General features: G+C 39.0%; 1 protein-coding gene across 8 annotated transcripts in view; it reads right to left on the bottom strand.

The window, feature by feature from the left end:
* Nucleotides 1-383: 383 nt before the first annotated feature.
* PHTF1 (putative homeodomain transcription factor 1) overlaps nucleotides 384-15,964 on the bottom strand; it is a 44,374-nt gene continuing 28,793 nt past the window's right edge. For all 8 annotated transcript variants that reach the window (XM_036088467.2, XM_078072586.1, XM_078072589.1 and 5 more), the window contains 12 exons: nucleotides 14,663-14,822; nucleotides 13,608-13,781; nucleotides 13,414-13,503; nucleotides 12,202-12,423; nucleotides 8,896-9,024; nucleotides 8,228-8,500; nucleotides 7,342-7,473; nucleotides 6,495-6,581; nucleotides 3,137-3,292; nucleotides 2,048-2,143; nucleotides 1,483-1,608; nucleotides 384-916 (listed from right to left, as the gene is read on the bottom strand). In XM_036088467.2, coding sequence (XP_035944360.2) covers nucleotides 896-916; nucleotides 1,483-1,608; nucleotides 2,048-2,143; nucleotides 3,137-3,292; nucleotides 6,495-6,581; nucleotides 7,342-7,473; nucleotides 8,228-8,500; nucleotides 8,896-9,024; nucleotides 12,202-12,423; nucleotides 13,414-13,503; nucleotides 13,608-13,781; nucleotides 14,663-14,822 — 1,666 coding nt within the window. In that variant the 3' untranslated portion in view covers nucleotides 384-895. The remainder of the gene's footprint in view (nucleotides 917-1,482; nucleotides 1,609-2,047; nucleotides 2,144-3,136; nucleotides 3,293-6,494; nucleotides 6,582-7,341; nucleotides 7,474-8,227; nucleotides 8,501-8,895; nucleotides 9,025-12,201; nucleotides 12,424-13,413; nucleotides 13,504-13,607; nucleotides 13,782-14,662; nucleotides 14,823-15,964) is intronic.

Genomic DNA, 15,964 nt, shown 5'->3' with positions numbered 1-15,964 from the left:
TAACAGGGAATGCTGATGAGAGAATCCAAATCATCAAAGGCATACCTTGGCTGAGTACAGACACTAAGGACCTGAAATTGAACCGGGGATCGGGTACCTTGAGTCGTACAACAGACAAACTATCCACGCTTCACTTAGCACTGTGATAGGCAACAGGCTCAGATGATTTATGTGGAAACCGTGTTGTATGATGGACATGAACGAGTACGTGAATTACATGGCACATTATATGCATGTCTCTTCCCCCAACAACTATGCAGTTCTTAGGATTAACTTCAAAACTGTAAACGAATTAAAATTTTCTCCACCATTAACTGAAATTCACAGGTTAAAAGGTTATTTTTTTTTTTTGCAACAACAACAAAAAAGCCTAGAAACTGAAATTCTCCAAGAAAATTCTTTTATTTGGGTTCAACCTAAAATAGTTTAAATTGGTATCTCTTTACTAGAGAAAAGAAATCTCCAATTGTTTAGACTTAATAGAAAAGTACTGAATTTGCCATTTCCAAGAGAGGATATTTTCTTCATGCGTCAGGCATCTACCATAGTAACCCAAAAGACTATTTGCAGTAAATATAACTGTCACAGCACTAAAGTGCCCCAAATCAACTTTCCTAACTTAGAAAGTTGTCCTTATGTTACCACAACGCATGATCTTTAGTCTCCTGACTATTCATATTATTTGAAAACCATGAAAATACAATTTTTGGCATGCATGCCCCGCTGGAAAAAGATCTGTTCCTCTGAAAACACCATTCATAAGATTAGGCAGAGCTGAGGGCACCTCTGTGTGTGAACAAGCAGGTGGGTGTCTCATGGTTTCTGCAAGTCCTCTCCTTCCTTAATGGGTCAGTACTGATGCCAGCAAGGGGAGAGTCCAGGCACATGGCTCAGCTTATGACTTAATTTTCCACAGCTAAGAAAAGAAAATCACCAAAATAAGTTAGTTTTAAGACCAACAGTTGGGGTTTCCAGGGCACTTACATGACTATGAACCGAGAACCCTTTACATGGGAAGAACAATAGCAACCACAGAACACCATGGAGAAGAAACATGAACAATTCCCAGGGTCAGAAATGACATACTGCAGTTCATGGGTCTTGGGTTTTCATTCATTCTACCTCTGTGCATTTCCCTAGATGAGAGGATGACCATTCCCCAGCCCATGCTACTAGACTGACATGAGATTCAAACTTGATTTTTTGTTCCATTCAAGAGCACAGTCTATTCTACTTGTGTCAAATGAGAAAACCTAAGCTCAGAAGCCTGTGCACCACCATCAAAATGTCTATTTTACCTCAAGAGATCTTTCCATGCCACTCTCCAGTCTCCCAATCTCTCTCTCTCTCTCTCTCTCTCTCTCACACACACACACACACACACACACACACACACACACACACAGGGTGAAGAGCAAGGATTATAATATTTGGTAATTTTTAAGACTAAGGCAGATGCTACAGAGTACTGGTCCCACTTACTCTTATATTAAATCCTAGAAGATCACTTATAACACCTGAGACAGCAGAAAGGATAACGACTCGTGTGATATTGTAGATTAAGGGATTCATTGTCAGTCCATAGAGTCTAAATGGTGTGTCCAGCTCCTACAAAAGCAGGAAAGAACAGAGATGAGATCCATGACCTCTCGATGGCCCCCAGTGATTTCTGGGCTGTTTTTTAGGTCTTGGGTGAGGATGACTGCGTCAGGCCATCTTTCCTTCATGTTCAATAGCTGCTTTCAAAAAACCTGTAATGGACTCTCATCTACTTTTCCACTAGCTAAGTGTTTAAAGGTGGGTTTGCGCGGTATGTTATTTGTGATTTTTTAAAAATCTTAATTTGAAAAATGTGACAGACGTCAGCAATAACCAGAACCTGGGTAACGAGATGAGAAATTTTTTTCTATATAGTCATTAACCCCAAACTATCAAGTTGGCATTCTGAATGTACACAGCCCGCCATCTATCTGTTGCTAGGGTCTCCTCCAATAAGTAAAGCATTGATTTAAGTGCTAGTAAAAGTGTATCACAGGGTGTTACTTACTTTCAATAACTTGGTGGACAGCTTTAATACATTATTTACTAGAGTAAGCTGTTCTTTCTTATTCGGCTTTTTCTCCATCTTAAGATATAAATTAATCTAAGGGGAAAAGGAGAGATTTAGGTAAATGTCCAGAAAAAGATAGGTACATACTGCATAAAGTCTGGCAGATTCGAGAGTAATGTTTTCAAATAAAATAAATTTTGAAATTCCTGCAGTTATTTCTACAGAACACGTATGTCACATCCCCTACCCCCCGGCCCACTCAGTCACATCTGGCAAAGAAAAGCCACTTAGTGGATTTAAAAAAAAAAAAAAAGTAACTTAAATATCAAAACAATGAAAGTGTAATACTAATGATAACAATTAACATGTGCATCCCTTCAGTTCAAAAGCTCTGTCTTCCTCCTTTTGGTGTCCCCCACATAATCTAACATCCTCGGAAACACTAATGGGATGTAAGAAGATAGCTGCTGATTTTCACTTGCTATATTTCCTTATTTTTTCTCTGCTAGGAAATATTCTCCACTATAATTCTAAGGCAAAAAAAGAAAATCTAATGATACCAAAATGTTTTTATTTACAACTTATGGATAAACATGAAATCAAAAACAAACAAAACCCCTTTATACTACTCTCTATTTATAAGAAACATTTCCCAGTCTTAAAATCCAGTCACATACTAAAGAGCAAGCATTTTCCAAACACTGAATGTATTCTATGGCTGATATAGAAGAAATTCAAGAAGCTTATTAAACATGCTTAAATGACAAGTACTATAAAGATCTAATACTTGATGTGAAATATGAGATTAAAAACATGCTCCATTACCACCAATAAAGATACCTTTATAATATACAAAATACTTTCAGTCCATAAGATCTTAATTCTTACAATCCTGGGAACAGGTGGGGAAGATTATTACCCTCATGTTATAAAGAGGAAACACTTACATAGTAGCATATATTGGAGTGACTTGTAAGTTCATACAGCTAGAAAGTGCTAAACCTAGACTCAACCCTGAATCTTCTGCACAGATCTTATCATGCCATCTCTAACCACAGAACCAAACTGACAAGGACCAATCAATACCTGCTCAGTAAGTAATATTGAAACATTGCTGTATTTCTTATTGGTTTCAGACCCCAGTGAAGCCAGACGCAGTAAGAAAAGTAGTAAAGCTGTTTCCCAGATCAAAAATTCCCAATTATAAGCATCATTCAGGAAAGTTTTATGCCCTTGGAGAACCTATACAAAGGACCAAAAAAAGTTAAGTTTTTCATTTGTCTCAAAATCTCTAGTTACTCCTTTACTCTAGCAATTTAAAAAGATTTATAAGTTACCAATATTTTATACTCAAAGCAGGAGAGTTTTAGTACTCATATAAAGCATTCTCTATTTAACTAATCACTATTTCTTTAAGTTCTCTGGTTTTTCCCTTTGCATGAAAGACAGCAAAAGTCTGGAAGTAACAAAGAAGGAAAACGTACAACAAGTAAAATAAGACAAAGACATTTCCAGCCTTTTAACCACTAGTGTGCCTACTCATGATTATGTGGTGACCATTTTTCAAAGTATTAAGTTTGCATTTATATGACTAGTAGAGCTTCCTAAAACATGTGGCCCATCCTGCTGGTATGACTAGAAAATCCTGAGGATCGGGTTCTTTACTCCATTTGAGGAGTAGTAACAACAACAAATAACAGCAGCAGCAGTTACCAGTTATCAAATGCCTATTATGTGTCAAGTTTTCTGGTAAAAGTCTTTGGTTTTTTCAAAATTTACTCAAGTAAAGCCCAAGGTAAAATGGAACTGACTGAAAAAGTATACAGAGAACCCTAACTGAAACCAAATGCTGGCCTTCGGAAAACCAGTAAGTCCCAGAGCAGCTCCCTTCTCCATCTCTCTTCCTCGAGGGCCATTTGGGCTCTCATCATCGCTCCTCTTAGCTAATTCTGTTGCCTTGCAAGACCCTTGGTTACTGCTCCCCCAACTTTGACTTGCTCCAGCTTTGGTTTATGATAGCACCCTACTGGCCCCACTGACCCCCAGACCTTTCTTCTCCAAAGTCCACCACTGTTATCTCAGCTTTTCAGTTCTAAGTCCCAAAAGAGGGATACATTTAGCTTAGCCTGGGTCAAGTGTTCACCCCTGCCAATCAGGTATAACTGGGGGATGAAAGTAGCAGCTAGTTGCAACCTAGGTCCACCTCTTCAGCAGGGTGGTTTGTTGTGTAGCAATAGATAACACACAAACCACAGCCAAATGGCTATAAAACCAAACACAAAGAAAAACTCTTAAAACCAGCCAGAGAAAAAGGACATTAGGACATTTTAAAGGACATTTAAAAGGACAAAAGGACATTTTAAAAGAGCAGCAATAAGACAAACAGCTGACTTCTCAAGATAAAACATGGAAATCAGAAGAAAACAGAATCCTAACAGTACTGAAAGTAACTGGCAACCTAGAAATGTATACTCAGCAAAAGCATCCTTTAAACATGAAAGTGATAAAAGACATTTTCAAACAAACAAAAACAGAATTCAACACCAAGCAGATTATTCAAACAGGAGGAAAATAATCCCAGAGAAAAACAGAAATGCAAGAACTAATGAAAAGGGTAAATACGTAGGTAAATATAAATGAATAACTGACTACAAAAAATAATAATCTTGCGGGTTTAAAATATATGTAAAATTTAAGTGAAAGACACTAATAATGGGTGAATGGGTAAATGAGATAAAGTGTTCTAAGGTTCTAGCATTACCAAGGGAGCAGAAATTAATAATTTATTGGACTATAATAAGCTAAGGATGTATGTTGTAATCTCTGAGGTCAGTAGTAGTAAAAGAACATATAACAAGTTAACAGAGAGGATTAAATGGAATACTATAAAATATTAGATTAATAAAAGATGTCAAGAAAGGAGAGAAGAAGGAAAATTAACAGGTAGACCAAATAAGAACTAAGTAGTATTTGTATTTATGGTAATTACATTAAATGTAAATGAGCCAGACAATCCAAAACACTAAGACTGTGAAGCTAGATTAAGGAACAAGCAACCAAAAAAAAAAAAAAAAAAAAGGATATGTTGATTACAGGAAACATGACTCAAAAATGAAGACAAAATAAATGAAAGGGTGGACAAAGGTAACATGCAAAAACTAATCAAAAGACAGCTAGTGTGGTTAATATCAAATAGAGTAGACTTTAAGTTAAGAAACATTAGATTCAGAGACATTTCATAAGATCATGAAAGATAAAGACAGCCTGACACTTTTCTAGGTTAAAGAAGACTAAAGAGACAGGATAACTAAATGCACCATGTGGTCCTGGGTTGAGAAAAAGAATAACTATGAAGGTCATAAAAGTCAGCTTCAAGATATATGAAGTGAAAATTGACAGAAATAAAGGGAAAAAAAGAGAAATTCACCATCATAGTGGAATTGAACACACCTCTGCCAATGGCTGAGAATAAGCAGACCAAAAACACGAGTGAGGATGTAGGAGATGCAGGCAATGCAACAAATAAACTTGAACTAATTTACGTAGAGAGAATGTTGCTCACCCAAACAACAGAATACAAGTTCGTTTAAAGCGCTGATGGGGATTTAATGAAACGGACCATATGCCAGATAATAAAGCAAGCCTCTACAAATTTCAAAGGAGTGAAAACATTCAGAATATATTCTCTAACCACAGTAGAATTAAGTTAAAACTCAATAAATGGAAAAATACAAGAATAAGCCTGTAACTTCTTATAGTGAAGAAAGCACAAAGGTCCACCTGGTAAAAAAAGATACAGGGACCTACTGAAAGTATACAGGAGGGAGCTTCAAGGGTCTCCCACTGGCCAAATCTGAGACAATATAGGCATTAAAAGAAATAGAGTAATCAATTACAATCTATTGGATAAAAATCAGAATATATGAGTCCATAATGGAAGGAAGGAAGGAAGGTAGGAAGGAAGAAAGGAAGGAAGGAAGGAAAGGAAAGGAGGGAGGGAGGAAGAAAGAAAGGAAGAAAAGAAAGAAGAAGGGAAGAAAGGAAGGAAAAAGGAAAGAAAGGAAGAAGAAACAAAGGAAAGGTCAACCAGAGAGTGACAACTAACAAATGTGTGGAAGGAAAGATGGAGTTAGAAAAATCACTATTTTGTAACCTTCGTGGCATGACAGCCTTATTATCAATCAAAAATTGCCAACTAAAATTAGAGTGATCATAGAGTAATGAGAATTACTTTATTCTCATTTCAAAAGTAAGGAAAATTAACAAGTATTCAAAATAGCAAAAGAAATTTAGATACATTTAAAAAAATAGATATTTCAACACAACCATGCTGGTGCCTTGCTCTTGAGAAATAAATTTTTGTCACACACACACACACGTCTAAAATAGATAGTGAACCATGTTAGAATTTCCATTTTTCATTAAAACAAATATGAACTCTTACCTGGGCACAGCAAATGAAAGCAATTGAAAGTGTCAGCAAGAAGACTGAAGATACAACCACATCAACTGAACGCTGTGGACCCCGTCTCTGTGGAGTGAGACACAGAAGTTAATGTTTAAGATTACAGTTGGAGACAGCAATGGCCCTCACATCATTCACATTCTGAATCTAACTACATTAATGTGAAAATAAATGTTTATAAGAAGTTTCTGATGGAGACGAATCATGAGAGACTATGGACTCTGAGAAACAAACTGAGGGCTCTAGAAGGGAGGGGGGTGGGGGGAGGGGTTAGCCCGGTGATGGGTATTAAGGAGGGCACGTACTGCATGGAGCACTGGGTGTTATACGAAAACAATGGATCGTGGAACATTACATCAAAAACTAATGATGTAATGTATGGTGATTAACATAACATAATAAAAAAAATTAATTAAAAAAAAAAAGTTTCTGGCATAGGATTTTAACACATTTTGGACATGTTTAACTTTAAGCACTGAAATTCATGCTGTTCCAAATTAAGGGTGTGAGTGATTCACTGATGTATTTTCAGCTGGAATATTTTCCAAAATGTCAGGGAAAGATGCAACTTTCAATTTATGATTCTGCCCTAGGAATTTAAATTGTCTTTTCCCTTTCTAAGCTCTTTTTTACTGACCTCTACCAGCTCAGCAAATAGATCACTTCCAACTTGGAGTCCAGTACGTCTGCCGGCCACTGATACGATCTGTCCAGTGCACAGAACTTAACTACAGTGCCCACTGAGTATCTGCTGCCAGCAAATTTCAGTGAGCAGGTTTCCTGCATATTCTCGCACACACTCTACGGTTAGTCAAATGAAACTCACCTTTAGAAAGGAACGCAGTGATAACCATATCTTAATGTTCTCCACTTTTTTAAGTCTGAAATGAGGTATTTCATATTTCCTAGCTTTCCTGGCAGAGGTAATATGGCTGAAGAGTTTTGCAAATAAAAATCTCTAGAGGAGGTTTAAAAAGAAAAATCACAAAGTAAAAGATACATGTGTGTCTCTGTGTATATATTTATATAATTGTAAACAATATTCCCAGTATATACACAATAATAAAAGGATGAAATTCTAATCAGGGATCACTTAGATCAAGTCAATAGCTCATGACCCTATTGCTTCCAGAGCACATCCCATTGTAATTTATGTCTTCATAATATTGTACACTCCTGACATTTTCAAGGAATATTCTTGGGAGACCTTTGTGAATCCCCAACTTCACAAACACAAATGTTTATACAGCATTCTGGTTTAGACTTTCCATTCAAAATCACGTTTTTTGCACATATCACCAAGATATCAAGTCCTCAAATCCTAATTCTCATCAAAATCCAATAACCCTATTTCTCACTTGACCATTTCCCACAGAAACATTCTGGTGTTGGGAATAACTACATATGTTACGAGCGAGCAAGCACAAAGGCACACTGGGGCACAGGAGCTATGTATGCAGTCCGCCAGGCTGTCCCTGCCCAAGCCACGGACTCCTACACATGCGCTCGGCAAAATGCCAGATTACCACACGTCATTTGTGAATAATCAATATCACGAGTGTTTAACCCACAAATACCAAAAGCCCACTCATCAATCCTTCATTGCTCACATTAACTTTTGGAGAGAGAACAAATCAAGAGAACAAAGTCAACTCAATGGAATATCATACGCAAAAGGAGAGGCAAGAAATTTTACTCAATGCTATACTGACCTGTTTATATGTTCTCTCTGCCACACACATCATGAAAAAAAAAATCCAAGTAAGACACAATCGTTCAAAAAAATTAATCACAGACAAAATAATAATAGGTGTAACAGGTGGTGCCCCACAAAAGAGAGTCATGATCTCCTCAGCTGAAATGGACTTTAGCTGGTCAAGGCTCTTCTCACGGAAAAGTCGATGTAAAAAAGGAAAAAATGCTAATCCAATGGTGACGACATTTCCCAGCATCTGATAACCTACTCCTTGCTGATATGCATTAACCTGGGAATTAATTTAAAATGCCCATCACTATTACACAGTTAAACGGAGTTACGAAGCAGTGTTTACCAAGTACTACTTAGATTATTAAAAACTAAATCTGTTTTATAGCTAAAAGAAGTACAGATTTATGACTCTTTGATTTCATTAAAAATCAGGCTTGACTGAGATAAGGAATATTTGCAGAGTGTACCCGAATAATTGATCATGTTCACAGAGAACTTTGTAACAGATACCAAAAATATACTACCAAGTAAACATTCTAACTACAAAACTAAGAAAATATATATTTGTGTTTCAAAAGCAGAGTCAGTGTTCTGATCACTGAATAGATCCCGTGAAATAGCTGATCATTAAAACAGCTTTTCTGAAAAGTTTGAAAACTCATGAAATCTTACCCTGCTCATGATGATGCCACTTATTTCCAATACAGACATATCCATCTTTTTGCACTCATTCCCTTCCCAGATGATTGCACTAACTCGATCAGAGGCAGGACTTGAGTTCTGAAGCCAGAATAAGTGGTTCTAAAAAAGAAAAACATAAAACTATTTCCATCCACCCTTCTTTCTTTCCTCCGTTGGATTTTCCCCCCGTTGTTCAGTTCTCAGGCCACATGCACCAGTGCTGGCCCCTCATCATTCTACTCTCTCCTTCCCAGAGCTCGTCGTGCCGATGGCTGCCTCCATGATGCTCATCTCTGGTCCCTTCTTCTTCAATAAGCCAATTTCTTACCTGGAGAGAGGCTCAATGTCTTCTGTGATGACGGGAAGCGGGACTCCGGGATCTTCAAGGTGGCTTCCCTGTCTAAAGGTCTGGAAGTGAGGCTAAGCTTGGTGTACTCGCGGCATGTTAAGGAGAAAAGTATTTCTAGAGCAATGTGACCATAGCAGAGGTGGCAGGAAGTTAGGTAGGAGAGCTGCTAATAGGCCTTACATGTTACATGAATGACTGAGGAGTTAAGCCTGTCTCTGGCCTCATCAGGACACAGAAAAGCATAGAAAACTCAGAGGCTTTAGAAAGCTCAAGATTAAAAAAAAAAAAAGTGCCATTTCCTTCTGCCATATAAATTCTTATTCTTCAAGTACCAACTCAAGTCCCATTTCACCAATACAGTCAGCTCATCGCCACAAGCTTCACTACTCTGCCTTCCTCTGAAATTAAAGACCCTTAGAGTCTATCCCAAATTAGCATGTAATTATATGCTACTTTTCTAATGTCCTCTACTTACTTCCCCTATAATCATCTTGTCCTCAAACTAAAATATAAATTTCTAAAAAAAAGGATCACATGGTGTATTTCTTCTCTTTCTATTACAATGCTTAGCATAATGCTGATGATCATTTATTGATTTATTCACTGATGATGCCAAAAAAATGTATGAAGTGCTGACTATGTAACATGTGCCACAGATACAATGGAGAACAAGACAGACGCTATCCTTGTCATCAAGGAGCTTACAGACTGATGGAAACATGATTAAATAAAGTTACTACACGGCATGATAAGGGAAGGAAAGAGGGCTTCCGGAGCAAATGAGAAAGGCTTCCTAAGGAAGTATCATTCAAGCCAAGGTCTGAAAAAGAAAAAGGAGTGAACTAAAGGAACGAGTATCAGAGAAAAGTGTGTTCCAGGCAAATAAGCCAGAGGCACATGGGGAACGGTACAGCTCTGAAAGAAGTTCAATTGCGGTAAAGTAGAGCATGTGAGAGCAGGGGGAGGAATGATCAGAGATGAGACTGTATCGGAGCAAATAAACAGAAGCAAATAATCACAATGGGGGGAAATCGCAGTTAAAGGATTTTAAGGGGAATGACATCATCGCGGCTGCAGTATGGAAGAGCAGATGAAGGGAGCGAGCCCACAGAAGCTGTTAATGACCCAGATAGCCCCAAGGAAGGGAGACACAAGTAGACAGACAGATATTATTCAGTGAAGTCAAGAGGATGTGAGGACCGATTAGAAACATGCTGGGGAGGGTGGGGTCTCCAAGGTTTCTGTCTCAGATGGTCAGTGATGGCATTCAAAAATACGGGGAATAAAAGAAACACAGGGTAGGTAGGGGAATTGGGAAATGATGAATTCCTTTTGATATGGTGAGTTTCATACTATCTTATATAGGCCTTAAAATTATACTGAAAATCCCAAAAGTGCAAAGAAGGTCAAGATCATCAGGATGCTATGCATAACTACTGAGGGCTCATGTAATTTAGATGAATCCTCAGACTGAATGTAAAGAATATTTAGATTCAAGCTTTGATAGCAAAATTGAAAGAAAAAAGGCTTAAAGCTTTAATGAGAAAAGTGTATGTTGTTTCTGGTTAGTCTTTAAGAATTGTATACATCTAGGGCGCCTGGCTGGCTCAGTCGTTGAGCGTCTGCCTTCGGCTCAGGTCACGGTCCCGGGGTCCTGGGATCGAGCCCCGCATCGGGATCCCTGCTCGGCGGGAGGTCTGCTTCCCCCTCTCCCACTCCTCCTGCTTGTGTTCCCTCTCTAGCTGTCTGTCTCTGTCAAATAAATAAATAAAATCTTAAAAAAAAAAAAAGAATTGTATACATCTAATGAAGCAAGTTTTTTTTTTTTTTTTTAAAGATTTTATTTATTTATTTGACAGAGAGAGACACAGTGAGAGAGGGAACACAAGCAGGGGGAGTGGGAGAGGGAGAAGCAGGCCTCCCGCCGAGCAGGGAGCCCGATGCGGGGCTCGATCCCAGGACCCCGGGACCGTGACCTGAGCCGAAGGCAGACGCTTAACGACTGAGCCACCCAGGCACGCCCTGAAGCAAGTTTTTTTTTCATGAAAATGTGTAACCTAAATCAATGGTACCCTAGAGTCAAGAAAATTCACTAATTCAACAAATGAATATCCACCACCCAGTATTTATAAATCACTGTGGAAATATTTAGCCTAAAGAACCACCACCAAAACAGAAGAAATCATGATCACTGCCACCAAACATCTGAAATGTTGATTTGAGAACCACTTCTAACCATTCAATCTATCCAGCAGTGGAAAAAGCTCTCTCATGAAGTAACAATCACTCCAGCTCTAGAAGTATTTAAGCAGAGGCCACTGATCATCTGATCGGGTACAAATAATAATGCTAACACTTATTAGGTGCTCACTCTTTGTCAGACATTGTGCTAAGCAATTTATATTACCTCATTAGATCTATCACAATAGTCCCAGGAAGTAGTAACTCTTATTACCACGTAAGAATTCCTACATCAGTTGGAAGGTTCAAATACCTTCTAAGGAATCTCTAAATTCCAGACTATCTGATTTTGTGATGTTAATATAAATCCTAAAATTAAAAGCATCACTTGGTTTATACATTATTAGAGAACCAAGCAATGCCATTTCTTAGTAATTCATATATAACACCATGATGTCTAAGAAAATATGAGGTTGATGGACCAAACAACCCTGCTCACATAAAATGAACATTAAGGATCATTCTAAGAAAAATAATGAGAAAAAGTATTATGAATAAAAATTTAGGTTAGGGCAACTCCAGAGTACTCCCCCCTGAGTTCTAATCCCAATTTTCACTTACAGACTATGTTCAATTTCCTCATCTCTAAATTAGAGATAATAATAGTATCTACCGTATACGATTATGGTAAGGTCAAATGAGATAATACGGTACCTGGCCTGTAAATACAATGAGTATTGGCTATTATTACCATCACCTTTACAGACCTGCTGAAAAACATCTTCTTTGGGGTCACGTTTGGTCCCTGAGTGAAGGGTATTCACATGGGCCCCCTCACTGTCACTGGTGACAGACGACCGGCACTCTGGGCCATGCAGCAGGTCGTCCCATAGCATATCCTCAGTCTCCGAGTCATGGCGGGTGCTTTCTGAGTCTCTTCTCAACATGTTGAGGCTTCGAGAGCCACCACTCATGCCCGACCTAGAGCCCTTTCAAGGAAAACAGAACAGCAAAACTATATTTTTTTCATTCATTTTTAAAAGCAATCATATATCTGAAATAAAAGTAAAACAAGTTATCTGTGGTGATGGCTGGCAAGCTTTTTTAAGTGGACCCCCACAAGGCTTCATGTAACAATAATACATTTTAACATGTCAATGTTGAATTCTGATGATTCTCTAACAAGCAGGACTCTAAGGACTCCCTCTAAGAAGTTTTTGCCAAATCATGAGATGGTTCCACTCAAGTTCCCTGGGATGACAGTGACCTTTGCAAGCATATCCCAAGGATCTACCCCGGATATAGGTGTGGCCGCCTTCTGACATACCCAAAGTGTCCCCTACTCTAAATACCGTGAGCGTGACTGCAGACCTAGTCACATCCCAGGGACCTGGCCAAACATGGAAAGGACAGTCAGACTGAGAAAAGGATGTACGATGCAGCTCTCCTGCACTACAAACATAAATATGCAAGGTTTTCCACAACCCTGATGGCCTTGTCAATCGAAACAAAAAAATCACACTACCACCATCTACCCCGCTCACCTCTGAATGATAACCTTCCAAATGGACAATATGCCCACGAGCTGCATCACGATATTTGCTGCTCCCACCTCTCAGGGATCCTTTCTCAAAAATCTGTCTTCATTAGTGCCACTTACAAAGGAATGATGCTTAAGAATGAGCTCCATGTTCCAAGTAAATATTAGGGAGCCTTTTGATCCTCTGGGGACTGAGGAAGCTCTTGCTGAGCATCATCTCATCCAGGATGCTTTTAAGATTAGAGTCAAAATGAAACAGAGCTCCTTCGCTTTCTGGGGGTGAGTAGCCACATGAAAGCTTCCAGATAGGTAGACAGACATTTGGTGGCAGGGGAGGCCAGGCAAATATAAGCACTACTTTAGGACAACCAATTAAAAAAGCCATGGATAACACTCGGGACTAGGCCTTGAACAGGGACCTGTCGAAAGGATACATTACCTGACTGAAGGCCGCTGATTCAAATTCCGATTCGACCAGACTATCCGAATCCCGTGTAATGTGACACCACTTGGGAGTGGTCTTCTTTACCTGCCAAAATGAAGCCAACAAACAAAAGGAAAACATGTCCAATATCTCATTACTATTCAATGATTTAGGAGTTAATGCTGGTACTTTCACAAACGAAAAATTACCTGAGTGTTTAGGTGCCTGGTAAGTATTGATTTTCTCTTCTTAACTTCACAGCCGTTGTCACTTGAGGCCCCTTCCACACTCCTGCGCAACATCATCATCTGCGTCCGGGCTTCACCGTCCTCCTCACTAGACAGATCATCTGAAATCCCATTACCCAGACGCCTGAAAGCCTCCTACAAAGAGAACAGCAATTTCTTCACAGGGGACAGCCCAAAATACTCTAGTAAGCTGCACGTGAAAACAAAAAACGCATGTATAAACGAAGAAATGATGAAAGTAAACCAAAACTGAACAAGCTTATATATTACTTGGGTCTCAATGAAGAAAAACAGTGAACTCTCTTGGAACTTAACAGGCTCCTGACTTATTACGAAGCGGTGAGAAGCACAGGCCTGCATCTGGGTCCCGGTCCTTCCACTTACTAGCGATGTGAGCGGAGGCAAGTAACGAGCCTGAGGCTCCACTTCCTCATCTGAACAGTGATGGTAATAAAAGCACCTACCTCACAGAGCTGTGGGGACAATTAGACGACTTACTACGTGTAAACAGTGCCTGGTTGCAGTAATGGCTCAAGAATATTAGCTAGTTTTGTAATGACTAAACACCACAGTCTAACAAATGAGAAAATATTTCAAGACTATACAATGGAAGTGTAGTTTTAGAAATAGAACATCTCTGCTACACCTAGAAAATAGTTTCCCAAACCTCTATCATATATATTCTCAACTGCATCTCTGGAATACGACACAGCGGCCTCAACACTGATCTGTTGATGAAACCTACCAGCCTACTGCTAAAGGCTGGATCAGTAGCTGATGAAATAACAAGCTCTAGTCCTAGAAATTAAAAGAATAAACTATACCCTTCATGTGTTATTCTCCTTTTGGTGTCCTGTGGTTTTACATTTCACTTATTTGTTAAGACAAATTACACAAACCTGTTAGTATCTATTTGATATCTCTAGCAGAGTCTAAGAATAGCAAAATTTTACACAGGAAAGAAAATATTTTGTTATATATAAATATATGTATATATATAATCATCTAAATCTTACCCTGTGGCACTTATCTCCATCTGAAAATTTTGCTTTCTCTCTTGTTTGCCACATTCTAATCTCTGGTCGACACTGTTTCTTCTTAATGATAGGATGCAGACAACTTGAGTCATTGTCAGTTTCAGTCCCTTTGTTACATATTAATTTTACTCTTTTAATCCTAATTTTAAAAAAGAAAAAAATAAAGATTATTAGCTTGTTTTCTGAAAGTACTATCTTTCATGAAATCATTTGCTTTTGAAGAATTCAAGTTGATCCTTGAACAACACGGGTTTGAACTGCAGGTTCCACTTATTCGTGGATCTTTTCAAAAAATATAGTACAGCATTATAAATGTATTTTCTCTTCCCGATGATTTTCTCAATCACATTCCTTTCCCTCTAGCTCACTTTATTGTAAGAATACAGTACATAATACATATAACATACAAAATATGTGTTTATCAACTATTCACATTACTAGTAAGGCTTCCAGTCAACAGGCACCCCTAGCCCCTGCGCTCAAGGGTCAACGGTATGTTATTCTGGAAATCAAGAAAATTCAGAAGCCACATTTTTCAGGCTTCTAGCTTGCCTAAGGGTATAGGAAGCCAGAAAACAGGTATCTCTAGTCTCCAATTAATATTGAGAGCAAGCCTCTTCTTTTCAGTTTTGCAAGGAAGTGGTTCAGTCTTTACTTTCCCTCTCAAACACGGTACCAATGCCGACCTCACATCCCCTGTTTATGCCACTCACAGAAACATCTTCCCTTTTCTGTCCTTCAAAGACCAGCAATTCTTGCCTCCTTCATGACTCCTGCTGACTACTTCCCCCTGAATAATCACTCCGTCTGCTGAGCTGCATGGCCTTTAGTCAGCAGGTAACCACTTACGATATTTTTCCATTGCTGGCATTGCATCTGATTAGACAGTAAAATCACCGAGAACAGGGCTGCCTGGTGTGCAGCACAACGTTCAGCACAAAGGACCCAAACTAAAGAGTGTACCCTGGCTTTAGAACAGCATGTGAATATGCAGGCATCCCCCACTTTTCAAAAGTTCGCAAAAGCAAAATAAAAGTTTGCTTTTATGAAAGACCTACATTAGGACCGGTGTTTGCTAACCGGAAGAACTCTGCAGAGGATTTCTGCTTTCACGAGAAAAGCTGGAAAGTAAACTAGCAATCGGCATTTGTTTTGCAGCAAGTGGTGACAGAAGCAGGGCGCCCGCCAGCAGCCAGGGCGGCCTCCTGGACTTCCTGCGGGCGGGAGCTACACTCAGCATCTCAGCAGCAAGCCACGCCCCCAGAGCTTTCACCTGCAGCT

This window comes from Halichoerus grypus, chromosome 5 (genome assembly GCF_964656455.1).
Source record: "Halichoerus grypus chromosome 5, mHalGry1.hap1.1, whole genome shotgun sequence".
Classification (NCBI taxonomy): Eukaryota; Metazoa; Chordata; class Mammalia; order Carnivora; family Phocidae; genus Halichoerus; species Halichoerus grypus.
This window is presented reverse-complemented; position numbering and strand designations above follow the sequence as displayed.